Source organism: Sycon ciliatum, chromosome 5, assembly GCF_964019385.1.
Source record: "Sycon ciliatum chromosome 5, ocSycCili1.1, whole genome shotgun sequence".
Lineage (NCBI taxonomy): Eukaryota > Metazoa > Porifera > Calcarea > Leucosolenida > Sycettidae > Sycon > Sycon ciliatum.
In genome coordinates this window covers 4230298-4257114 of record NC_088647.1, presented here as the reverse complement: position 1 = coordinate 4257114, position 26817 = coordinate 4230298, and the positions used below count along the sequence as shown (strand labels likewise).

Genomic DNA, 26817 nt, shown 5'->3' with positions numbered 1-26817 from the left:
GCGGTTCTGAAAAACCTTTACTGGTACTGCCCCGTCGTAAAAGTAAGAAATTAGAACTGGCCAATTGTCCCCCCAAATGCGAACTGATCCACCTAAATCGCGAATGACGGGACCCGAACGCACCAGTAGCACGAGGTTCCTACCTGTGGATGCAGATGGGGACGTTGGTCCGGACCATAGGCCATGTACTGTACTAGCGGAAGGCTTCCCTATCAAAATAATAAATAATTCTACTGCTACTACTGGTGTTACCCTATGATAATTGCCGTGATCCTGTGCCCTCCCGACCTCGTGCTACTGGTGCGTTCGGGTCCCGTCATTCGCGATTTAGGTGGATCAGTTCGCATTTGGGGGGACAATTGGCCAGTTCTAATTTCTTACTTTTACGACGGGGCAGTACCAGTAAAGGTTTTTCAGAACCGCTCACAGAGCGATTTTTATATGGATAATCTATACTATAGACCTGATACTAGTGATAGACTCAAGGGCCATTGACAAGCTTCCCAGCTAGCGCTAGATATCTTGTTGATCTTTTTGCAAAGCTAAAGAATGACTTTTGTCTTTTTGTCCGTCTTTACATCATTACATTAATGATGTAAAGACGGACAAAAAGACAAAAGTCATTCTTTAGCTTTGCAAAAAGATATATAGACTAATTGTAGTACATCATGGTAGACTACAACAAGTACAAGTGAGAGGTCACACAGAGGTTTTGTGATGATTCGTGGTCACACCCACCGTCTTTCCGCTCACAGTCACACGTCTACTATGATGCAAGGGAGTGATAAAATTTAGTCATCAGCATGATCAGTGCAGTGCAGTGTATGTACAATTAATGTACGGCGTATGATGACGTCATGTAGATAGTACATGTCGACATGTCCTGTCTTTGAAATTGAAGTCTCGACTTTTATTTGAATTTCAATTTATTTCTGCAAGAAACTACAGTGAGCTGCCGTGAGCTTGAGGTTCGGAGAGCTAGAGGTAGGAGCTTCCGGCTCCCCCTGTAATACTAGTCCATGGCCGCCAAAGAGAATGTATCTTCCCTGGTGAGACGCAGGGAGATGTGCCGGTCGCACAGAGTCAGCGGACGTTTGCATGCCACGAATGGGTTCGTCGACCGACTCAGTAAACGCACTCTGCTACAAGGACACGAAGGATGTGTGAACTGTATGGAATGGAACGAATCTGGGACTTTACTTGCTTCTGGATCCGACGACAAAACAGTGAAGTTATGGCGACCTGATGGAGATGACAAGAGTCCGCTTGTTGACATCCAGACAGGTCATACAGAGATAATTTTCTCAGTGAAATTTATGCCAAAGTGTAATGACCGCAAGGTGGTTAGTGCAGGCTCGGACCGTCAAGTTCGCGTGTATGACCTGGAGCAAGGACAAACTGTTAACAGCTGGAGTTGCCACATGTCGAGGATCAAGCGCATAGCAGTTACACCTGACGTGATTTTTAGCGGCTCTGAGGATGGAACCGTAGTTAGACAGGATATGCGCACGTTACACCCGAGCTGCGGATCTCATGGACGAGTAGTACAACAGTGCTCGAATGCTATCATCCGTACGTCTGTTCCCATCAAGTGCATAGCTATAAATCCAGTTCGAACACACTTAATGGCCGTCGGCTTATCAGACAAACATGTTCGGCTGTACGACTTGCGCCACACTAGTAACAATGAGGATGGCTGCCGTCCAACATACTTTTGTCCTGGTTCAGTATTCAATGGGTCCAGCGGTGGCGTACCCCCAGGGACAATGTCAGTCACGTACGTAAGCTGGTCTGCAGACGGCCGTAAACTGCTGGCTAACTACACGGGTGATCAGGTCTACATGTTTGATGTCCATGAGGATGTGACTGTGAGTGCTGGCGTGCAGGTCCAACGCAAAGATCGTCAATTCTCGGTGCCACGGTTGCCAGACCCAGTGGACACTATGGGTAGCCACGCATCACTTAGTCATGCAGCATCTGGCGTGCCTGATTCATTGCAGGAATGCACAGCAGTAGGTGAGCTTGAGCAATGCCTGGAGCAGCTTCCGGACAACTGGCTTTCATCCAAAGTAGGAGAATGCTGGTTGGCTGCGCACCGCATGCCGCTGCTTCCCTTTGGTCATGAGCGCCTGCGCCAGGAGCTTGGGAAGCGTAGCTGGCGCGGAGATCGGTACGCCGCGTTGCTCGCCGCACGCACAGTGGCTGCTCTCCGTCCGGACTGCGCGAGTGCCGCTCTCAACGTCCTGGATGCCTACACGAAACTCCGCTGGTGGCGCGTGGCCGCTGAGTGCGAGACCGATCTGGTGGAACGTTTTCCACACGTCGTCGAACTGCCCGGGTACCGATCCTTGCTGTCGGATCTGCAACACCCACACCGCCCTCACCGCCCTCTGATGCAACCACCAGATTCCGTATTGGACTGCAGCGGTTATTTCTGCGGACATGTTAACCGCCTAACCGATATCAAGGAGGCAAATTTCCTTGATAGGGATAGCAAGTATGTGGTCGCTGGTAGTGATGATGGCAGGGTTTACATCTGGGAAACGGACAGTACACGACTGGTGCGAACGATGAGAGGTGATACTGAAGTATTGAACTGCTGCCAGCCTCACCCATACCAGATTCTGTTGGCCACCAGTGGAATTGACGACACCATTTCCCTGTGGTGTCCCGGAAGCCAAGAGCAGGTGGACAGTGACGTCATCGAAACAGGTTCAGAAGTAGAGAATCTTGCACGTCTTAGCCATGACAATTACACTGCACATACCGGTAGTAGGGTGTTTTCGCTTGGTGCCATCAGCTTTCGGCCTCTCGAGATATGACTACCGGTATGAGGTAACTTTACAAATTGCATTTTTTTTAGCCATGGACTCCGTCTATATGTGTTCAGTTGGTACCTCCACGTTATTCTGTTTCATTGAGTGAGACTATCTTCCTGCACACGTTTCCTTGTGTAGGGTATCGTACTGTTCCGTCGCAGTTTGCTGCGAGGGTATTTTCTTCGTCCACACACTTTTCCGTATTTTTGTCTGTCGTCCATCCGGAAAATATTTACAAAATTACTCACTTCGTTTTGTTTTCATATATTCTTTCTACACAGTACCCCACAGTTACTGTCCCGCTACCTGAACTGGCTGCTGCTGCGGTTGCATTCAATGTTAGTATCACCCCAGCTCTTAACCCCCAAATTCGCTCGCACAATTGCTCTGCTCCCCAGCTGCTGCTTGCACTACTGGCATATCACTTGAAACACTCGCTGCAGTTTGTTGCTGCTTCGGCCGAATCCATGTTTGTCTTGCTACTTGTTCCCACTCAGTATACAGTGTATTGCATGTTGAGTTTTTACCATGCTATGCTGCTGCTGCTGCTGCTGCTGTTGCACATAGCACGTTTTAATGTGTGGCCTATTCCCGCTAAGATGCACTGGATTGACCCACGTTTAACTCACATACAGTAAAGGCGATTGCGCCTGTAATTGTGTTCAAAACACTGTAAGTGTAAAGATGGTATGATAGTGGCATCAGCGTGTCGCGAAGTTGGGTTCGCTTGTGCCCGGTTATAACTTATAGGCCCGTGCGCTTTTATGCGCGCCACTATGGTATCCTGTGCTTTAGGATAGAGAATGCGATGTACATGTACTTTGGAAGAAGAATCTAGTATGAGTCTACGCAACGCAATGCTGCTATCTACGCTGCCTTTGCCAAACGTGGTTACTTCCGCAAGCTGGGAAGAGGAACAAATCTGCACAAATCTCTCTCTCTCTCTCTCTCTCTCTCTCTCTCTCTCTCTCTCTCTCTCTCTCTCTCTCTCTCTCTCTCTCTCCTCCTTCATGAGTCATGCACCATACATGCACTACTGTGAACTGTGCATGTACAGTCTGTCCCCGGGGAAAATTGCGATTCCGCGGCTGCGTATTTTTCCGCGTTTTTTTGCGATTTTTTAAAAGACCGCGTTTTCCGCGATTTTCCCGCGTTTTTTGAACTTTTTTGTGGCACTACACACGTACACACAGTGCACTGTTCGGTCAGCAACGTCTCATCGTGGCGGCTTTTTACTCAAATATGACGAGTGCTTACACCAGAGACTTGTAACTGATTGATTTCACTACATACTCACTGAAAAATGACGCACATCAATATTATTCACCGCATATTTACCGCAAATTCACCGCAAAATACGCCATATTATGCCGCGTTTTTTTGCGATTTTTTTCCGCAATTTTCCCCGGGGACAGTACATTGTATTCCGCACCAGGAATTATGCATGCATGGTACATTTCCGGCAAAGTAGTCGCACGATCATCATGATCATAGTATTATTATTATTACAGTAAGTACTCTACACATTGACCTTTCTCTGAATGGAAGCAAAGAATGTTACTGGGCATGGCCACAGCGGTAACCAAGACAACACCGGTAACCAAGATCTGGTGCCGGCATGCCGTGGTGGTTGTAGTCCCACTACAGTCATGTATACTGTGTTTACAGTGATTCGTGTTGCTCATGTTCCACAGCTCACCTAGCCAGACTCACGCTGGCTTTGTTAGCTGCATCAGGTAATACCACTGCTGTGATGCTTCCGAGTCCCGACATATACGTACTGTCAAGTACCGCGAGAGCGCCCCACCTTGATTTTAACTTACAACCAGGGAAAGGAAAACCGTATGACAGAGCTAGAGTGCAACGAAGTGTGTATGGTGTGAGAACCTTTGTGTATTAAATTACTGGTTGTGCAGAAATCACTTCACTGGGGAGCAGAGCAATACACGCACGCACACACACACACACACAAACCTCAGGAGACCGATCAAGTTTTCATAATATTTCATCTTGGGAATAGAAGAAATACTACGCACACAATAATTACATGCTGCTTTGTCTTCATAAAAAAGTGTCAACAAATAAACGAAATAGCGGAGAGAACAGAACCCAACACCATGTGCCAAGGACGGCACTCTGGCTAGGCAGTAGAGGGAAAGACGCGCAGAGCACGACGCGCAGAGCGCGCAAGGATGAGCAGGAAGACGCGAGATAGCACGGTGCTGTTATTTAGGCCGATGGGGGCATGGAGGCGACAATGCCGCTCTCAATACCGCACTCATCGTGTCCACGTCGGATCTTGAAGAAACCTGCAGGGTGATAGTGAGCACGCGCAAACACAATGACACGTGAATATTGGAGTGAAACGGCGTACTTGGCTCCGCCTATAGAGCTGCGATGATGGCTTATTGATCGGCTCAGTGCAGTGGAAATCCTAGTGTAGCAAGAAGGAGCCACGGGTGTGTGTGATCCACGGTAGCCAAATCGGTAGGGCACTGTCCCGGAAAGCCAGGTGTGCTGGGTTCGAATCCCGCTCGTGGATCCTTCTTTTGCAATACTAGCTACAGCCCAACAAGACAGTCTTATCGAATTGACAATTTCTGCTGCTTCATGTGCAGTAAGGCACAGACCGATCTAATGCTATGCACACCTAAAGTGGACAGAGGACGGTGGCAAATGGGGGAGATGTCTGTAGTTCGTGACAACAAATCTGGGTGTGGCCTATACTCCAGAAAGTACGGTGTGGTCCGTCGAATGGCAGAGTGCAGCACCGACGTATCACACGCGCGACTTACCCTCTGCACCCCAGTCGGAGTTCCACGAGTTGGCAACCAGCCAGTACTCGGTGCCGTCCTCGACGCCCCATCCCAGAATGCGCACGGCATGGCCACCAAGGGCAGTGCCAGTGGTATGCTGGTACACACCTGCATGGTGAGGAGAGAACAAGCACAATACACAACAACAGGCATTACAAACTACAAACTAGGAACACTTCACTAACTACATGTACACTCACAGTGCAGATGTAGTAAATCGACCTGGCATCAACAAATTAGTGAATCATATTATACACAACCCGCGCAAAATACTGGTTCAACCATTGTGCATCCAACAGTATTGTGCAGAGAAATACGGCTTAACCCACGGATGCTGTGATCATGATTCAACTCTGTGGATACTAGTAGTAGTGGTAGTGTGTGTGTCGGTGTGCATGTCTGTGTGTGTAAGAGAGAGAAATTGTCATGCAACTTGCAAGTTGATACTTCGTACATGCCTAGATAGGAGCGTCACCGCTTACCGGTCTTGTACTGCAGGAAGTCCTTGTAGACGGTGAAGGCAGCCTCGACGGGGCCGTTGGTCATGATGTCTTGCATGATGTCTGTGACTTCACGGACGTGATAAGCGTGCTGGCCACGGTGGGTGTCATCCTTGAAAGACTTGACGTATCCCTCCTCGCAGGTCTTCTTGCAGGACGGGGTCTTCTCCAGGGCGCCGCATGGCTCCTTCTTGCCGACAATGTGATGATCGCATGACTTGATGAGGTAGGGCTGGCAGCCGCTGCGCGAGTTGTACTGGCCACCGGTTACAAGACCCTCCCTGGTGTAGTAGATCCTGCCATCGCAGACACACAACACAGAGAACGGAGAACATCACACAACAGCACGGACAGCACACTGGGCACGCGCATAGCGAGAGTACGCAACACCCAGGTAAGAGTGTGCAACTCCACCCGGACCTGCTACAGGGTAAGACCCGCTATAGGGTATGGTGGTGACATATACTCGCATCACATCGTGCGGTATTCTTGCTGTAGTACAAGAGATGTTTTCAGCCAGCAAAGCAATAGAGTAAAAAAGAGAGAAAAATACGCGACTTGCTACTCCGCCAGTTAGCAGCGTTAATGTCATGCTGGAACATGAACTCCAGAGGCCAATGCAAAAAATGTGTAAGCTCGCCGGCTCTGGCAGCATGTGCTTACAAATAGTGATTGTGTGCCTAGCATGTACTAGTAGTGTACTTACATAGCCTCATAGGGGAAACCACCGTTGCATCTGCAGACAAAGCACACAAACAGCACTCAAGGGTTAGCGTAGGGTACGGTCAGTTTGGGCCACTGTAATCACTGGCAGGATCTGTCTCGGGCAAAGCGTGACAGAGCAGACATTTGGCAAAGCATTCAATCTCCGGACAGCTGGCTGCTTTGACCTGGCAAAGCAAGTACCTGCCAAGATACAAACAGGACTGAGCTAAACCGGCAAACATGATATTATACCGGCGGGCAACGGATAGTCCAAGCTGCTTGTTTAGTCGACATGGAGCAGCAGGCTTTCACCAGCCAGCACTGGAAGCTAACAGTTAGACCCGCACACACACACAGGCATACATGCGTACACATGCACACACATACACCCACACATACATCCACACCCACCCTACACACACACACACACACTGCAGAATAATAATTACGAGTGGTAGGGTTGCAGCAGGACTTACCCATTTCCACAAGTGTGGCAGCATGCCATCAGGTCCTCAGCAGAGATGTTGACCTTGACTTGGTTGTGGATGCAGAGACGGTCGCTGATCGACTCAACGGCACCGAAAGCCTGCAGACAACAATGCAGGGCATACATGCACAGAAGCCGCTTCGATTCGTATCTTCTCTCAGAGCGAACAGTAATCCAACATCACTGGCCAAATATCAACCCTTTATAGCAGTTGCCGGGCTCCTGCAAGACGGCCAATGGTCAAAGGAATACAAGTAACTAAGTTACTTTAACAAAGTAAAATAAACTAGCTGCTAACCGATCATTGTTGACAAGGCTTGGCAAGGTTCTTTAAAAATGGAATTTATGGTACCCACTTTCCAAATACTGGAAAACTGGAAAATTTCGGCGGAGATTTATTTTCGGTAACTTCGGTACAGGTAGTTTTTACCCTAAAATAAAACGCACCGAAAATATATGTACATCAGTGTTGCCACATCATTATAGCCAAATATCAGTAGACTGAAACAAATAAAATGCATCATCCGGGGGCTTTGCCCCCGGACCCCCCCCCCCTCTCATAGTAACCCTAATGTATCGTAGAATCCAGCGAATAAACCCACACGCGCATAAGCCTAGGCCAAGTTCGAACATCGCCAAGCTTCGTTGTACAAACCCACCAGCGGGATTCTACAGCGCACACGATTTCCCCCAGACAGCTGATGTTTGTATTGTAGGAGAGAGCTATGGAAACACTCGTAATGAGCAGTAAAAGCCAAAATTCTGGACCATGACTTCTAAACCAAGCACAAAGGTCAAGTTTGGACACTTTCACGGCTGTTGTCGGCAGGAGACGGTCAATTGTCGGCAGGTCGTGACAGGCCCCAAAAATCGGCAGGCTACTGACATGTCGGCAGGTGTGGCAACACAGGTACATGCATGCCGACTGCAGTACGGAAAACTGGTTTACCGAAATTTTCGCGCTACCGAACCGTTTATATTAGGAAATACCGAAAATATTACACCACCGAAAATTCCCGGATTTACAGTACAATGCATACTGCTTCTCATCCCATCGGTGCTGCAAGTACATGTACACGGATTGTCATAATTTGTATTGTATTCCTTTATTGGAATTCGCAAGTACTGTACAAACAGATTTAATTACGTGACAGCGAATGTGAGAAAGGCATGTTTGAACGACTACAAAATGCAGACATTCATTGATTGACGAACTGGACAGTTTCTGGCAACATGTCATGCCATGTTTCGAACTAGACGCCAGCCGACGCCGGTACTACAATGATTGCCAGGAATGCAGCTAGCGTGTTGCACACTGCATGCACCACCCCGGTACAAAAGAGATACTGGGCAGGTGCTGTCGATGACCAATGCAACGCCACACGTAGACTGAACGGAGTGACAGAAGAAGGTTTGTAGGGTGTTCAGCGGAACTGCTGATCTCTCTCTCCACACGCTCCAGTGGCACCTGGTGTGTCATGAGACAAAGGGCAAATCCCAACCTACAGCTCTACACAGACTACAGTTCCAGTGTTGATAGTCCCATACTAGTCTAGACCAGGCCAGGGTCATCAGTGTGCAATTTTATGCATGATGAGAAGCACGTGACAGGCGCAGCCATGCATGCAGCCCTGATGCATGTATGCTACACGCTCATGAGGAGCATGTGACAAAACTTCAAAAGGAAAGAGTGAGACTGCACTGAGACTGTGAGAGATGTCACACGACGACAGCTAGCTGACAGGGCCTAGACAGTATACGTACATGACTTGTACTAGAACTGGAGTAGAGTAGAGGCGGGTACTGGCCTACTACTACTACAGTACTAGTACGATGCAGAGCACTCTGTGCAGTGCCACAGCGCTTGTTACTGATGATGATTATTATGCTATGCACGCACGCATCAGCAACAAAAGTAAAGGGCACCGTACCGGAAGCCTCGTATTTAAATTTTTTTGCTATGCATGCAAGAGCAACACAAATTCAACGTTTTTTTTTTGAATTTTCAGAATGTAATTGAGACATGACATGATGTCCAAACCGCCCGTAGTAACTGAACAACCCACCATCTTACTCACTGAAACTCAGGTACCAGTGTCCCACATTGCTATTCCAATGCAGATGGAATAGGAGCAGTCTAGCTGCGACTTACCCAGCAGCTTCCACAGGCACCTTGGTCGCGGATGTCACCGATGGACGGGCAGCTTGGCCACTTGGTGCGGGCATCGAATTCGGTGGGCAGGTCACCAACACTCTCGAAGGTCTTGGTCTCCAGTGGGCTCTTGGATTGGTCAAGGAAAGCTCCCATGGTTGCCTTGATGACCTCCTCGGGCATGTGCTCGAATCGCTTGTTGACTCCAGCCTTCCACGTAGTCTTCGCCACCTCATTGACATACTCGACAATGTCCTCATCCGCGATCATCTCCTTCTCCATCTTGGTGGCCGAAGCCACGGCCACAAGGGCCAATACGACGAGCTTCCACATGTTTCTCAAGGAGTACTGAATTTGCCAAACCGACTCAGAAGGAACAAAAACCAAAGTGCACAGCATGAGTTGCTGATTCTGCCTGATCAAGTGGCGATCGCTCATTAGTTTTCTGCTGACCCAGCGCGCGACACACTCGTCCCATGATGCCTGAGTGATATGGCTCTCACCTCAGCTCAACTCGAGTCAGGCCTAGATCAGCATGCTAGCGGTCGATGTAATGGAGGCGTGTATCGACACCGTTGGCAGCGAATGGTCAGGTGACCAAAGCGTGATCTGTCGCCAACCCTGTATACATGTAGAACGCCGTAGTCTACTGTTTCCACAGGCGTGCAGTCTACCATGACCTGATGACCGATTGCACTTATTTTCCATCATGGAGTTCATGTCAGATGCCCAAGCCATGGCATGTCTGATGAGAATGAGTAAGTAGATCTACCGCAGTTGGCAGTCAGTTGTCACAGTCTCAAGTCATAATAATAATGCCTTGTTTGACTTTGTCTGGAGCCTTGGGTTTGCCTTGACCTTCAAAAGATCTACATTGTACATGGCTAGTAGCAAGAGTAGATAAACAAGAGTGTGCAACTCGCGGATGGGTTGGCCCACGGCGGAATTTTTTGTTGACGTAATCTTTTCGACGACGCACGCGCTGCGAGCCTTTTGGAGAGGTTTCCCTCGTGCACTTGGCCGGGCTTTACACTACATGTCTGTGCCCAGCACGTGCTCTCACACTGCTCTGCGGCAAAGTCCGCGTTTCTCTGAAAAAAGGTGACGTCAACAAAAAATTCCGCCGTGGGCGGGGGTATCTGCAGATTGTGCAGGAGAGATCCGGAGTTGCACACTCTTGTTTATCTACTCTTGCTAGTAGAGTGACTGTGCGACGTGTCATGGCATGGCCTGAGCACGTTATGGGCGTGATCATGGCCTCCATGCACGAGGCAGATGCGTCGTCATGGTAATACATCCAGACAGTGGCGTAGTGGGAGGAGCGAAGGCTTACTGTATTTGGAGCTTGCTAGGTGGTACAATGAGTACAAGTTGCTTCGTAAGATTTTTTTTTCTTTTCCTTTCCTTTCCACTTATCCCGTTATCGGCCCTCTTAAGAGTTGTGTGTATCACTGTTGAGGCATCCGATGGTAAATAAAATAAATACTACTACTACTAAGCTGCTTTGGCGATGACATCACGTGTCAGGGCAGAACTGGAATTGACATGACATAATAATTGTATGTCTGCATTTGATCTGTGATGGTGTCTGAGCAAGTGGTGATCCGGCGAAACAGGTAATGCATCAAGTACGGTATGGATAAATTCAATTTTAAAATTGTGCACTGCATCATTGATTTTGTCAATGAGCGCATGATTCATATCCTGCCGAGTACAATGACATCATTTAGCCCAGTCCAGCTATCACACTGCCACCCTGCCACTCTCAGTGTCACATGCAGTATATAACTGTTAGCGTCATCACCCATGCATGCACAGGACCATCAGAAGCAACTTTTGATTGGTCCGGTCATGCCATACTGAGTCTAGTTCATTACTGGTATTTGTGCGTGATGTGATGGGTAAACATATCCTCCTGAGCAGTAAACACACGGCGATAACCTGACCGGTTCCAACGGGCCTGATGCATATTCATATTGTGTACTTCAAGCAAGAGTACTGTAAAAGCAGAAATTTTCGGTGGTGTTTTATTTTCAGTATCTTCGGTGCCGACGATATTCACCTAAAATAAAACGCACCAAAAATTTCGGTACTACATTGTAGTACTAGTACAATTGCCTGGAAAATGGGTTCACCGAAAATTTTCCTTTTCCGAACTGCTAATTTTGGAGAATACCGAAAATATTACACCACCGAAAATTCAGCTTTTACAGTACTCTTGCTTCAAGGTATGCTTGTTCTCTAAGGCTGCCAAAGTGCTTGCTTGAGACAGTGGTGCATCGCAACCCTGAAAAGTAGTAAACTACAGAGTTTTGTTCCACTCGGATAGATCTTACTTTTGTATACTGTAAATATACAAAATTTCGGCGCTGCAAAATTTCGGCACTTCACGATTTTTGAAATTTCGGCGGCGATTTATTTTCGGCGTGGGGTAGAGGGCATGGTATTGCGACAAATGCTGTGAAAAATTTCATCGGCGTTTTAATTTAGGCGTTTTGGGTCGGTGCCGAATATAGCCGAAATTAAATAGCTGCCGAAAATTTGTATATTTACAGTACACGGGTGGACACATATCTGGAAGGCGAGTTCTTTGTGACTCAGTCGTGTGTACATCTATGAATAGGGTGTGTGCCTTGCGATGAGGAGCCCATCAATCATTTTTGCAGATATATTCCCAGTAAGCCATGAACGGAGACCGCCTCGACTTAGGCCTCGGCCTTTGGGGAATCCATAAATAAATTTTAAAAAAATCATGCATACAAAGATCACAGCAGCCATTCACAGCCTGTGTGATTTATTGTATCAACTGTTCCGTGTCTACACGCAGACATTGTGGGAAAGTGGAGGCAATTTGACCAGTCATAATCGTGTGTATGTGCCGGTGTGCACACAAGCATGCATGTGTGTGTGTGTGTGTGTGTGCGCGTGTGTATACATGCATGTGTGTACATGTGTGCGTGCGACTGTGTGTGTGTGTGTGTGTGTTTGTGTGTATCCATGATGTGGAAATGGAAGTATCCACTGGCGGCATTCACACCCTGTGGGTGACAGCGGACATATTGACCTGGTCCAGGACTTTACCTATCTTGGCGGCACCCTCAGCACGGGTTGCTCCTTGGACAAGGAGGTCACTTCCACACTGGCCAAGGCTTCCCACCTGTTCGATAGGCTGCAGAAAACCCATCTTCCAGTGTCGTAGGTTATCTCTCAACAGGGAAGAGAACTGTGTGTACGGCTGTTGTCCTGCCGACACTGGTTTATGGGGCAGAGACTTGGGCTGTCAAGGTATCACATCTCCGCCGTCTCAATAGCTTCCATCGACCATCAATCCGGGCTATACTGGGCCTGTCCAGATCCACTCAACAATTGGACCGTCTCGCCAGCAGCCAGCTTGCCTTCAGAACCGTAAGGCTGCCAAATGACAACTGCTGCTTCATGAACACTGCCTGTGCTGGATTGGGCATGTTGCACGTATGAGCCCGGTGATGTCATTGTTGATGACTTGCACGCCATGGACATTCTCAAACAGCATTCACGGGTTAGCCATGGCACAGGATTGTCCAGCCTGGCAACGGAAGATCTCCGGTGAACGGCTCCTTCCTCTGGCTTCTCCACCCGCCACTTGACGCCGTTTAGCTGCGCATGCGGACAGTCGTTCCGCCGAAGTGGCGACCTCAAACATCATCAGAATTTCTGCCTGGCTCAATAAGCCCATCATTGCCTTTGGCGAAGGGGCGTCACAAGGTGTGTGTGTGTGTGTGTGTGTGTGTGTGTGTGTGTGTGTGTGTGTGTGTGTGTGTGTGTGTGTCATAGCGTGTGTGCATGCTTGCGTGCCGATGTAACTCTTTTGACCAGGGAGTAGTATTGTACTACTCCCTGCTTTTGACCGTTTGATAGTGGATTGGCCAAAGTGGCTGCAGAGGCTCTGAGCAGACTCTGTGTTTTGTATGTAGTTTACTAAAGGTCACGTGATTGACTGGCTGGCCGTTGTCCTAGACTCCCAGGTCGCGACTCGCGGCTAGCTAGCTAGGGCCTCGGAACAGGGAGCGGATCATAGGCTGATCCACAAGGTACTAGGTACAACCAAGAGTTCATAACCTTTGAACTCTTGGTACAACTTGAAAACAAAAGTACTATTGTAACTTGTAAGAGAAAGGCCTACAGAATAGCTAAATCATAGAATAGGTACTCCCTGGTTATGACTCTGTTAAAAAAATATGAACATTGTGTAGTTATGAGCCTTCGAAGTTCGAGGCTTCCTGTGAATCAGGGGGTTGTAGGATGGAACTCCCAGGTATGGGCCACTGAACGAACCGGGTCAATACATTTGTACACGAAATCCGTGTACTTCATGTACTCACGTTCATCTACAGGCTGGACCACAAAAGTTTAAAAATATCAGGATAGGCGAGGGAACAGGATAAAACACCGGTGGGATCAAGAGTACATAACCCCAGGCAAGAGTACATGTACTCTTGCCCCAGGGGGTTGTACTCTTGGTTGGATGCATCACAAGCTGTAAACCATGTACCATGTATCAGGGAGTTAGTAGTACCATTTTGTACTACTCCCTACTGTAAACCATGGTAAATCGGGCACAGTTTCTTCCGGATGGGGAGGGAACCGGATAAAAGAGGCTGACTGAAAGTCGAACGGGAAAACCCCTTCTGCCCTGGGTCTTCTGCATGCTTGTGCAGTGCAACAACCTCGGTGAGCTGCTTGAAAAGTGACAGAGAGTCGCATTGTTGAACCCCAGTACAGTCAGTCCACTTGAACTGTGCTTTCCTGATCCCCAGAAAATTTGTACTGACTGAATAAGAACATTGACTTTCAGCTTGGTACATCGATCGTGAAGTTCATGTCGCCACAGACCTAGTGCTAAGAGCTTAGTTAGAGCGCGTGTGAGCCCTGAGATAGAAGGGTCTCTCTTTGAGGCTGGCAGAGAATCTTGGTGTTGCCAGACTGGTGACGATTGCTGAGCAGTCAGAACCATGAGTGGACATCGGCCAACTGAGGTCAAGAAGCGGAAAGTTCAGCATGTCATTGGAGTACCCAGTCCAACGCCAGATGCTCCCGAGGAGGAAGAAGTGCGACGCCGGCAGTAAGTTCACTATTTAAAGAGGCATGGATACCTTACTTTTGCAATAATTATAAACTTTATCCAAGAAGAAGTCGTCTTGAAATTTTTAAAAATGGGTACACATCACATCAGACATTTCAATTTTTTAAATATTTCCAATTTTTTGAAACAATAATAGGCCGCAACCACACTACAGTAGAGTCGCGCGCCCAAGAACGTTGTTTCCAAGGGGTTAGCCTGGGACGTTCTTATTTTTCTGCAATCTGGCTGCGTTCTTATAGCACGTTCTTAGAAACAATCCGTACTGGATCATATGTATTCCACAAGCTGCCAGAAAACCAACACCGCCGTTCTTAGCTTTAGGCTGTGGTGTTCTTAGAATTTCAGGCTGGACGTTCTTGGGCTCCGCGTTCTTCAGCGCGCGACTCTACTGTACATAACAATCACAGTACAAATTTTCGTGCATATAATCGGTTGTGGCGACAAACGCGATTAGGCCGGCTGCAGGGACGCCGTAATGTCGCACTCGCCCCAGCACCATTCAAACAATTCTCTTTGGCAGTTCACGGCACGAACTTCAACAAAGCCCCGTGAATGCGTACCAGGGGAAGGCTAGACAGCATGTCTCTAGACATCAATAGGCATCGTATGAAAAGCCAGTCAATAGCACTAAAGAGCGAAAGCCTTTGTCACGGTTCGGTTTCACTTGCGCACCGGGCCCGAGCTGGCAGCACAAACAAACGCCGAGCGCGAGCTGGCAGCACAAACAAACACCGTACTCACACGAGACCGTTGGGCCAACGGATGGCCACAGCCATCAAAAACAGGAACAAACTCATCCACGGCTCTTTCTCTTGCTAGCTGTGCTGCTGCGTGCATCCTACTGTTTTGCAATTTCTCCCTCCCACCCACGCCTCCTGGTATTTATTATCGCTCTACACTATCCTCTGTCTCACAATGAGTGCCACTCTGCATGATGGTACTCCAAGCTACATTGTATTTCGATCTGTCCTAGCTCACTATTCTGGACAAAATATTAATTCGATTGCAATGAAGCGCCGGGGGCCGGTGGGGGCATTCGGCGGCTTGGTCTGATTCCTAGCTTGTTGGTAACCGGCTTGAGGTTTCCAAGGTTGCTATGACAACGTGCAGTCATGCGCAGGGCCACCCAACATGCATTTGGGGGCCCAGGAAAGACAGAAACGCGTTGCTAGGCAACAGAAAAAGCGCTCGCCGAGTATCACGCTACTCATGCAGCGCGCACGTTGGCTTAGGGTATCACGCTACCCTTGCGCTGCGGGGTACCACATTGCCCCTCGCTGGAATCAGGCCCGCGCCCCGGATACCTTGCGCTGGCCTCCTGACGGCCAAACTCAACCAACTTGTGCGCTGTGGCTGGGGTTGTGCATGTATTAGCAACATAATGTGGCCCAGGTCGGCAGACTTTCAATTAGCCAAGCGAGCTACTCAGGCCAGGGTGCATGATCACTATTCGCAGCATTTATCGTCCATGCAGCAGTCGGGTTAACTCAGTACAAGTCGGTACGCAACCAGGGTATCACGCTACCCTTGCGCTGCGGGGTACCACATTGCCCCTCGCTGGAATCAGGCCCGCACCCCGGATACCTTGCGCTGGCCTCCTGACGGCCAAACTCAACCAACTTGTGCGCTGTGGCTGGGGTTGTGCATGTATTAGCAACATAATGTGGCCCAGGTCGGCAGACTTTCAATTAGCCAAGCGAGCTACTCAGGCCAGGGTGCATGATCACTATTCGCAGCATTTATCGTCCATGCAGCAGTCGGGTTAACTCAGTACAAGTCGGTACGCAACCAGGGTATCACGCTACCCTTGCGCTGCGGGGTACCACATTGCCCCTCGCTGGAATCAGGCCCGCACCCCGGATACCTTGCGCTGGCCTCCTGACGGCCAAACTCAACCAACTTGTGCGCTGTGGCTGGGGTTGTGCATGTATTAGCAACATAATGTGGCCCAGGTCGGCAGACTTTCAATTAGCCAAGCGAGCTACTCAGGCCAGGGTGCATGATCACTATTCGCAGCATTTATCGTCCATGCAGCAGTCGGGTTAACTCAGTACAAGTCGGTACGCAACCACACTACACTTTTCGGTCTGCATAGATCACTTTTCAGGCGACCAGCATGTGACGTTGTCGTACCCAAGCGTGTGCCATGTGCCGGAAAAGACCAGGAAATTCAAAACAATGAGTGTATGCTGATGCTGTACGACAACCAGGCAGAAAAAGTTCTACAGAGGAGATGGAGCGTGAAAACGACAAACGTGGCTTTCTTCTACAGGGGTGCACCAGTAGCTGAAAACCTACAAAGCGCATTTTTGCATTTCGCGCGCTTTGCCATGACGATTTCTACTGTAATGCCGTTTGTACGTGATTTGTACCTACAGTACTGCCGAGCGCCGAAGAACTAGGGGTCAGGGTTCTAGCCTAGCGCGTTCTTATTTTTAGCGAACACAGCGGTTTCGTTCTTATTCGATGGTACAGTCTTACGTGTACATTTATGCAGAGTTATACGTCTGAGTGTACATTATACTTATAGTCTACATTACGGTTTCCGTTCTTTTCTCTGCAAAAATCCAGCCTAGACTGTTCTTAAAAATTGGTGAAATTCTAGCCTGGCCGTTCTTGGGCGGTCCGTTCTCCGGCGCCTGACAGTACTGTAGTGTGATTGCAGCCTGAAGGCCGATTCACAATACAAGTTACTTCTTGCGACGCGACATGCGACTTGCGACACCTGCGACGAGCTGTGACAGCGGCACACGGTTCACAATCTTTTTCATGTTTGCGACATCCTTATGCACTAGTAGTACTATGCACGTGCACTGAACGTGCACCCAGGGTAGAAACTGTACTCCGTTTGTGTATGTCGCGCGTCGCATGTCGCAAAGTTGAACTTTCTTCAACTTCTGCGACAGGTGCCTTGCGACTGCATGCGACAGGCAGATTCTTGTCACAACTGCGCAAATCGCGTGTCACATCGCAGAAAGTTGTATTGTGAATCGTCCTTTAGAGAGGTTCCAGGGTACGATTTTCCGTGCCAAAATCCGTATGGGCGCTACAGAGTTTATCGAAGAGTGCTTCATACGATTTTTCGGCATGGAGACTCCGTGTGGACTGGCTTTCATACGAACCATGTTTCGTATGGAGATTTTGCGTCATCGAGTGCAGAACGATTTTTCGCGTACAAATTTGGTACGAGAAGCATCGATTTTCCGCGGGAAGTTTTGATTTCGGTACAAAATTTCAAAATAAAAAAGGCATAGTGCGGGAATATGACGTGTTTGCGATCGTAACCTAGGCAATGGCGGCAAACATAAGTTCCGTGCTCCGGAACATTTCACTGCTCGAAAACGACGTGTAAAAAATCCGTAGCACCTCTACGGATGATGGCACGAAAAGTTGTACTCCGGAACCTCTCTGTTGTGTGACAGGTACGCCACAAAGCTTGCGAAGATTATATATTGCATGGAGTTTCTTTGTGTAGGCCGTGTAGCCAGGCCGTAATCATAACACGGTACCATTATTTCAGATAGTATGAGTACTCCAGTCTCGTAATGCAAGCCCAAGTTCCACGAACACTGTAGGGGAGTGGAGAGGGGATGTCTCGACTTGGACGTGGGCGTGCTAATTGTATTACTATACAGGGGCGTCGCACACGGTACGGTCACTACGGTATTGACCGTACCACTTTTTGCCCCAGATACCCCGTGAATCAATAAAATACACTGATCTGGGATCTAAAATTCCAAAATTTTCCGCTCCGCCACCACTCCCCCACGAGTAAATTGAACTTCAGATGGCTGACCGTACCACCCTGAAATACCTTCCGACGCCCCTGCTATAGAACCCTGCCAGGGCACCCCATATCTCCCGAGCCTTGACTTCTCGCCTGGGCAATGACCACAGTTTGTATCATCGTTAGTATGGCATGAGCATGATTCTACTGGGTCATACTGCACTGCAGATACGGTTACAAGTAAGTTTACGATAACTTTCACGTTTTGGCCTTTGGTCGGTGGACAGTCTAAAGAGTGACCAAGTGTAAGTATATGCCGGATAAAGTGATCGGAACTAAGTTTCGAAAGCAAAACGAATTTTGCTAGTCAAGATATCATACCCAACATTATCGGATGCATACTGATCTGATATATTGGATATTACGAATGTGTACAAGAATCAAAACATGCATTACACACAACAGTATTATGGAGGTTTCGCTCTACGTAATTACGTATGAAAATCCGTATGTCGTACGCTCCGGGGAGCGAGGGCAACTTTCATACGTATAATCTCTCTACGGATTTCCGTATGAAAGCTCTTTCCTACGTTGGGTCCTCCGTAGGACTTTTTGAAATATTTTTTCGCATTTTCTGCATTTGTCCATGGCAAAGTTCAAGCCGCGCGAAACACAAGGTACACACACCGTACACCACGTGCAAAATAAGATGGAAAACGCTGTTTCGGTTCATGGTGCATGCAGTGGGCGCATGCAGCCAACGCTTCTCCAAAGCAACAACGCATGTTTAGCAGCCGTGGATAAATCACGTAGAGCGAAACCCAGCAGCTCTGATATTTACGTATGAAAATTCCGTGCAGTTCCTACGTTATTTTCAAACGTAATTCCGTAGAGCGAAACCTCCCTAGTATCCGCTATATTAGGCGGTGCATGTGCATACTTCCTCTCTTTCCGCTCCGTGTTTGTGCCGTCCGGGGTGGCTGTGGCCAGCATGGACCGTCAATGGTTGCTGCATGTAGCGTGGGCGTGTGGAAGGCACCATATGTTAGCAGTCTTGTGCTTTACAGTGTCGTGTGCGTACTGTAAAAGCAGACATTTTCGGTAGTGTAATATTTTCGGTATTCTTCAAAATCGGCGGTTCGGTAGAGGGAAATTTTCGGTAAACCTGTTTTCCAGGTAAGTGTACTATTACTGTACCGACAATTTCGGTGCTTTTTTATTTTCGGTAGTGCTGAAACGATTACGTTTTTTCCTTAGTGGCTTAGCTGATACCATAACGATCGGCTTATCGGCTAAACGATTATTATTGTAACTACATCAGTACATGTACATTCTGTGAATTTCAAAATTTTACGAGTCCAACAATTACATCGCCAACGACGGAAAGCGGGTGCATAGATCCGATGTTCCCGCAACAAGTCTGTCAGCTGTTCGGACTGACCAGACGAATACAGACCAGACAGAGGCAACTCACTGGTTGCAACCCAAGTGCTAAAGCCATAATCCTTGTTTCGCTCTTCTGTGTAGTGTGAAGAGGTCAACGAACATGTAGAGCTCACTTTGATGAAGTAGGCAAGGCTGTGAGCGCTGTGGCTCAAAGCGATAGGCCCTAAATCGTACGAGATATTTCGAGCGCCATTGTTTGTTGCGAGCGCTTCGTCTTCGATGAGTCTTGCCTCTTTCCTGTCAGGTTTCCTCCAACAGGACCAAGCACGAAGTAACTGTACTCATCTGCAGCCGATCAATGTTCTACTGCGCAAGAAGATTGCGTTTTCGCCAAGCCAGTGCCCCGCCAAAGACCATCGCCATGTCACACCGTCGGAACGAGTTCATGATGAGAATCATCATTCGCGCGAGCTTGATGAAGAACTATTTCGAAACACAACATAGTCTCTACCTCCGGGACGACAACTTTGCGCCGGTCCTGGAAGGGGAGAATGTCTCCAGCGATAAGAACGAAGACGACGGCGGTATTTCGGCAACGTGGAGTCAGCGGAGTTCGTCAAGCTCTTCCGCCTCCGTGATCCGGTACATGTCGACACGAGCGTGCGGGAACACAGCATACACTGTAGGACTGTTGCGAGAGTTTGCGGAAGGAGTCCAAGTCGGGAAATCCATCAGCTCCAAAAGCTACCTGTAGGTGGGCGATGAGACTCCAGCTTCAGACTACAACAGTCAGGACTTGTAAATAGTTGAACTTTGTGAAGCAGCAGATCGAGAAGTTAGTTGAAATCATAGCTGTTGCAGTATGTCGGCGCTATGTAGCTTGTATTTTTTTACGGAGAGTCGATCGCCACGCGAATGTTTCTCTCCTCACCGAGAGCTAGCTGGCCTCCAAACTCCGTCAGGGTCTGCCTAAGGTACCGAAGGTCCTTTGACTAGCTGCTGGCAGGACTCCATCAAATCCTTTAGCTTCAGCTCGGCGAGCAAAAGTCTCTCTCTCCTCCAACAATCTTTTCGGGATTGGTAAGAAAAGTAGTCAGCTCAAAAGACGACGACGGTGATCACGTCGATGTTTCTCAGATCGCGCTTGTAGTACTTTACACGTACATCGATGTTGCAAGTGGACAGTCATATTCGTGTCGTACTCGCAACACTTTCGATGCATGCACGCTTTGTGCGACCCCAAAAGGGGGGAAATCCCACACCGAGTGTAAGTACATGTACCATTCTACTCGTTTAGCCGATAAAATCGAAATAACCGCTCGATCTATTTCTTATCGAGTAAGTAACGAGTAATCGATATAATCGTTTCAGCACTAATTTTCGGTAAAAATTGTCGGCACCGAAGTTACCGATTATAAAACACCACCGCAAATTCCTGCTTTTACAGTAAATGCATTAACACACATACACACATGACCATGTCGATGCGGTCACATGCCTCACACGGATGTACATGTGCAATTCTCATAATGATGTTGACCATTTTTAAACAGTAATATTTTAATAATACTGTAGTTCGAAAACAAGGGGAAGCTATTGAATGGTGCGATCCTATCACAAGATTCTTGCTTTAGTTTGCCAACATTGCCATGTCCTATCTGTGGTGTGTGTGTGTGCGTGCGTGCGCGTGTGTGTGTGTGTGTGTGTGTGTGTGTGTACGTGTACGTGTGCGTGTGTGTATGTGTGTGCGTGTATGTATGTGTGTACATGTGTGTATGTGTGTGTGCTCAGATTGCATGTGGTACGCGACTCCCTGCTCCATACCGGCTCTGGATTTGGCAACTATCGTGGCCTGCTCAACTGGCTCTTGTTACTACTGGTAAGTTCGCAAGAGCTAGAGGTGCACAAAAGGAAGTATTAAAATAGGGCTGTTTTTTGTTGTAACTCAGAGTTTCATGGCAAAAACCAATCATCAGACAACTGGTAAGTTCTGTGTATTGTCCTGGCCGCGTGGCCCAACGGATAAGGCGCCTGACTACGAATCAGGAGATTCCAGGTTCGAATCCTGGCGTGGTCGATTTTTTTATCTGCATTCCGCATGTTATACAGCGGGCCTTCGATACGCATGCCATAATTGGCCGTCCGGGGTTACCGGTTGTTTTTACAAAACGAAAAGTTTTAGTATTTTTCAGCACCACCCACCTTTTCTGCAGGTAAAACGAATTCCAATAAAATATTGATGTCAATTTTCGACAACCAGAAGCAGCTGGGCATTCACCATCTGCATTCAATAATTATTTTCAAAACGAAACTCTATCAAACCCACCCACCCCCAAACGAAAACCTTTCGTTTTGAAAATATTATTGGTAACCTTGGACACCTAAGTACATACGGTTGACGAGTGTGCAACTCACGGAATGATCCGCCCACTTTTGCATCTTGCGCAATCTCACACTAGTTCACAATGCGAATTTACTTCTCTTTTTTTAAATCACGGCATTTTCTGTTTCGCGCTGCCTCTTATCGTACAGACAGATGAAAGCAAGCCTCAGGTCCCTCACAAGTAATACAATCATGTACTTGTATTGCCGAAAATTTCCACAAGTTGATGTACTTTCGCTTCCTTTTCATCGAGTGGAATTCTGGAAGTCTCTTTGGTGTTGGGCTGACTGCTCAGCGTTCTTTTTCTCTCTCTCTCTCCCTTTCTCTCCTGTCTCTCTTCTTCATCCTTCTACTCTACCTATCTCTGTCAACGCCTATCCTTGTGAGAAATGCCAGCCTGTAGCATGCTGGCTCGTAGTTCACCGACCCTCGCTAAAGCGAGAATTGCAACGTTCAATGTACGCGGCCTAACTTCAAATGTCAAGAAACAACAGCTAGCGAAAGACCTATTGTCCTACAGAGTGGACGTCTGCGGCCTCCAGGAGCTAAAAATTGCTGAGCCGTTTGACAGGTCTATCGACGACGGATACAGGCTTGTGGGCTTTGGCCAGGACGCGGGTCACCACGGAGGAATTGAATTCGCCGTGTCGAAATATTTCAACGAATTCCTGAGAAAACATAAAAAGCTGTCGGACCGAGTCGGCTACGCTGACTTCTCGCTGCCCGCAAAGAGCTCCTCAGAGACCTCTGTCGATGTGAGGCGACGCGCATCACAAGCGACTTACAGAGGAGGAACATCGACTTGAAGCGCAGCAGTCAGCTGGGGAATGTGAGGGCCATCGCTCTGGACAAGCCTACATGGAGAAATCTGGCCGACAATCCATGATCTGGCGTCACAGGTCATCAGTGCGCCGTGTTAATAATTACCTTGATAATGGAATTTGATCATAGGAGATAGGACAGAAGCGGAACGTATAATTATACCCACATAATTATATTATTACGCGTGCTGTGGTATTATTATTATTATTATTATTAATTCTGGAAGCAGAAACTGAGGAAGCACACTGAAATTTTGTCCAGCAGAGCTGTGGTAGAACCAGCGCAAAGCATAGTAGCCAAAAACAGCACGGCAACATTCATGATCTCCTACACATTGACGGAGTGATGAAAAGGTGCAATTGTGAAGAAGCCAAACAAGACAGGTGCAATGTCTTACCAATAATTTGTGTGACCATCCTGAATGTCGCGCTGTGCACTCTATTCAGAGGATTTTTTCTTCTATGTTACAACTTGTGAAGTAAAGTTTGCGCGTCCGCATTACCACCGCCTATGCAATTGTGTCGAGAAACAAAACCAGCTTTGTGTGTGCGTAGTGCTAAATTTTTATATGTTTTAGAAGCCGTTTGTGTTAACCTCTGCAAGCAGAAACAAATAATGTTCATACTTAGGCTGTTGGATGAATCATCAACAACTCGTTAGTTATGTCCATCGGTCTATTGTTGTCGCAATAGTTGAATACAGATAGATGTTGTGTGCCTTATCCTTTAGCTTTCAGACCTGTTTCGATAGCTCACTGGGATGTTGGTATTTTCTGTAGTGGGTGAACTGTCGATGGTTGTAGAATCGCTGCTTGAAAGGCCCTCAGTTAGTTCGGTGTACAGCACTCTCTTTCGCCATTTCCAATTGTGATGTTTATGTTATACTTATAGACTATGTTCGGTGTCAGGCATTCTCCTGTGAGCGGGCACCTCTCCTTGTCTCGGCAGCTGCACTTTCTGGCCTCATGGTCCCTGTTGAGGGTGTTTCACTTCCCTTGGGCGGTGCTATTGGGGCTATTGGGGCTGTTGGGGCTGTTGGGGCTGTTTGATAATGGGGGCATTGCTAACTGTGACACTGTTCTTGATGAAGATTTTGTTCATAGGGCTACTACAGTAAGATCGGGCGCCGAAGAACGCAGGGGCTCGAGCTAGGAAAGTTCTTAAATTTTTGATTCTAGCCAGACCGTTCTTATTCACACGCGCGCGGCGAGTCGAGTGACGTCATGACGTTTGTCATGTACATGTACATGTACATGTAGTGCAGTGTAGTACTTCTAAACTAGTGGGTGTCGTAAATGGGAATGACTGTACATGTAGCAGTTACTGTTTACACGTGTACATGACATGTACTCACCTCCCATACATGTACAATGTAGATCTACGTACAATGTAGATCTAGTGTTCTTAAATCTGATAATTCTAGCCTGGACTGTTCTTAAATTTTGCCGGTTTTCCAGCCTGGGTGTTCTTTGGCGAGGTGTTCTTCGGCGCCCGATCTTACTGTAGGGTGAAATCGTTTGGCAACGAAGAGTTTGTTGTCTGATGTTGATGGCACCACTGTTGCTGAGCGGTGGGTTGTCGTACTTGTTCTTGGCAAGGTGGCAATGGCGTACAGGTTGTGGGTTTTGTCAGCGCAGACGATCAGTTTGGTCAACTAGAGTGTGGTGTGTGTGTGTGTGTTTACGTGTGTGTGTGTGTGTGCATGCGTGCATGTGTGTGTGTGTGTGCGCGTGTGTGTGTGTGTGTGTGTGTGTGTGTGTGTGTGTGTGTGTGTGTGTGTGCGTGTGTGTGTGTGTGTGTAGGTTGCGGGTTCGATTCCCGACGATTATGGTCACACACGTCTTTCTTCTCTTTCTCAGACTCTTCCTGACTTTTCTTTCATTCTCCTGGGTGGTTACCAACAGCCAGTACATGCCGGAGTATGTGGTGTGATGTGTGTGCGGGAAAAATAAATAAAAAAAGACCAAAAAGTAGGGATTCACTGGCCAGAAAAAGCCACTTCATAGCTGTGTGGTGTAGACCAGGCTGAATAGTGGAGGTCAATTCTTCAGCCTTGCAAGCTGTTGAATGGTGCAATCCCAGCACAAGCTGCTATGGCTTCTGCTGTAGCATCGCTATTAGGGCTCAAACGGTCACGGTTTTACCCCTGACTGTTAACTGCTAAGCTAACGGTCGGTTAACCGGTTATAACCTATAAGCCACGGCAATCCTGCGGACTCTTTTTTAACCGTATATTTGACTATACTCATTCAAAAAATGTACCCTATTCAGTACAACGCACACTTGTACATTCTCTTGCATGCTCATTCATGCATACTCTCACACCAAGAGACCAGATATGACCGAGTTGACAGCCCAGAAAATGCGTACGCGTGCGACAGCCCGCGAAAGTGCACACTTTGCAACGACCTGATACTTGAAAAATTGACTGAAAAGTTACTGCGTAACCGTTATCTTTATCGGTTAACCGTTAATTCTTCGTAACCGGTCTGCAACCGGTTAATCGGACTAATCGTTTGAGCCCTAATCGCTATCATCCAATGGTCCAATGGTGTGTGCATGCGTGCATGTGTGTTTGCATGTGTGCACATGTGTGTGTATGTGGGTGTATGTGGTTTTATGTGTGCGTGTATGTGTGCGTGTATGTGTGTGCATGCACGTACATGTATGTGTTCAATTATTTCGACAGATCCTCTCCAATTCCCGGCTGGCATTGGATAATCTAATAAAGTGAGTTCTTGCATTGGTGCCTTGCAGTTCCTTCAGTCAGTGTTTGTGTGTGTGTGTGTGTGTGTGTCAGAAATTCTCTTTAAAAGACAATCAATCACGTTGCCTATTCTCAGTATTCTGGCATAGCATGCACCGCTCTTCTACAGCATTGGTTGGGTTGGTTATTCATTGATATGCATGTTCGTGCTTGTACCTGACGAGTCTCTTTCAATGCTGAAGTATCTACAGTGGTGGAGCAGCTCGATAGTAGACTTTTAAATGTCTTCCCTGTGTTCTGTGTGTGCATGTTTGCGTGCGTGCGCGCGCGTGTGTGTGTGTGTGTGTGTGTGTGTGTGTGTGTGTGTGTGTGTGTGTGTGTGTGCGTGCGCATGCGTGTGTTTACTTTGTGCTTGCATGGTGTAGATATGGTATCTTGATAGACCCCGTACAATGGCTGTCTGTATTCTGGGAGGACCCATATCGCTGGCCCTGCACTATGTTATTACTTGGTAAGCCATGCTGCCGTGTCTTGTTACTCTACACTCTACACTGTACACTGTACACGTTCTGTGATGATTCAAGTTCATGGTCTATGGGATTTCACTTGCTGCATAGTCCAACAACCTCCCGTACTAAGTTCATGCTAACACAATGCAAATCATGGAAGGTGCTCAATGAGATGATGGCTGTTACCTGTGTTAGATGCTAATGAATTACTTACGCATGTATGAGAAACATGGAGCCTGCGTGCGTGGTTTTGTCTAGAACACCTGTCAAGTCTTTTCATGTGTTGTTTTTGTTCTGGTGGAGAAATCGCATCAGAATGTTTGTTGTCTTTTGTCCCGGTAAATGTAAGATATGGCAGTAAACGTAAAATGTTGCAATGATAAACTATTCGTTTCTATAATGAAACTCTGTCTGTTTTTTGTTTGTTTGCAAACGTGCGTGTGTATGTGTGTTTGCATATGTGGCGCGTGTTTCCAGGCACATCCGTCTTCGTGCAGATGATGTACTGCACTGAACTTCTTGCAGAGAAAGTGAGTTCTCTCTGTGTAGAAAGCTATGTCTGTTCATTGCCAAGGAAGCAGCTTTGAGTTCTTATACACTCCTCGCTCAGTGACAGTTTGCCCATGTGCAGTACAATGCGCATGCATTATTGCCCACTATCCCATTGATAATTGGCGTTAATT

At 47.7% G+C, this 26817-nt stretch overlaps 3 protein-coding genes and 1 non-coding gene across 4 annotated transcripts in view; 3 read left to right on the top strand and 1 right to left on the bottom strand.

Annotated features, from left to right (window-relative positions):
* Positions 1–814: 814 nt before the first annotated feature.
* LOC135817234 (WD and tetratricopeptide repeats protein 1-like) lies at positions 815–3520 on the top strand. Its single transcript, XM_065330361.1, has one exon. The coding sequence runs from the start codon at positions 1020–1022 to the stop codon at positions 2820–2822; it is 1803 nt and encodes a 600-aa protein (XP_065186433.1). The 5' UTR covers positions 815–1019; the 3' UTR covers positions 2823–3520.
* A 1286-nt stretch (positions 3521–4806) lies between these two features.
* On the bottom strand, positions 4807–9882 carry LOC135817233 (cathepsin B-like). The gene is made up of 6 exons (XM_065330360.1): positions 9480–9882; positions 7317–7426; positions 6842–6871; positions 6118–6431; positions 5615–5743; positions 4807–5128 (listed from the first exon to the last, which is right to left on the bottom strand). Exons 1-6 carry the CDS (start codon positions 9876–9878, stop codon positions 5049–5051), a joined length of 1062 nt encoding a protein of 353 aa, XP_065186432.1. The 5' UTR covers positions 9879–9882; the 3' UTR covers positions 4807–5048.
* Positions 9883–14216: 4334 nt separating this feature from the next.
* Positions 14217–26817, top strand: part of LOC135817232 (diacylglycerol O-acyltransferase 1-like) — a 30012-nt gene continuing 17411 nt past the window's right edge. Inside the window, exons 1-5 of the mRNA XM_065330359.1 lie at positions 14217–14580; positions 21506–21593; positions 25608–25648; positions 26051–26136; positions 26612–26664. Of these exons, the coding sequence (XP_065186431.1) occupies positions 14471–14580; positions 21506–21593; positions 25608–25648; positions 26051–26136; positions 26612–26664 (378 nt within the window). The 5' untranslated portion in view covers positions 14217–14470. The remainder of the gene's footprint in view (positions 14581–21505; positions 21594–25607; positions 25649–26050; positions 26137–26611; positions 26665–26817) is intronic.
* On the top strand, positions 21719–21791 carry Trnar-acg (transfer RNA arginine (anticodon ACG)). The gene has a single exon. It is a non-coding gene; the product is annotated as a tRNA-Arg (tRNA).

What these genes read in the sequence shown, in the direction of transcription:
- LOC135817234 (XM_065330361.1), top strand. Translation starts at nt 1,020, where the DNA reads ATGGCCGCCAAAGAGAATGTATCTTCCCTGGTGAGACGCAGGGAGATG.
- LOC135817233 (XM_065330360.1), bottom strand. Translation starts at nt 9,878, where the DNA reads ATGCTGTGCACTTTGGTTTTTGTTCCTTCTGAGTCGGTTTGGCAAATT. An exon ending in GTGCCTGTGGAAGCTGCTGG is followed by an intron (nt 7,427 to 9,479) that starts GTAAGTCGCAGC and finishes TGTTGTCTGCAG; the next exon opens with GCTTTCGGTGCCGTTGAGTC. An exon ending in CTTCCTGCAGTACAAGACCG is followed by an intron (nt 5,744 to 6,117) that starts GTAAGCGGTGAC and finishes CTCACCATGCAG; the next exon opens with GTGTGTACCAGCATACCACT.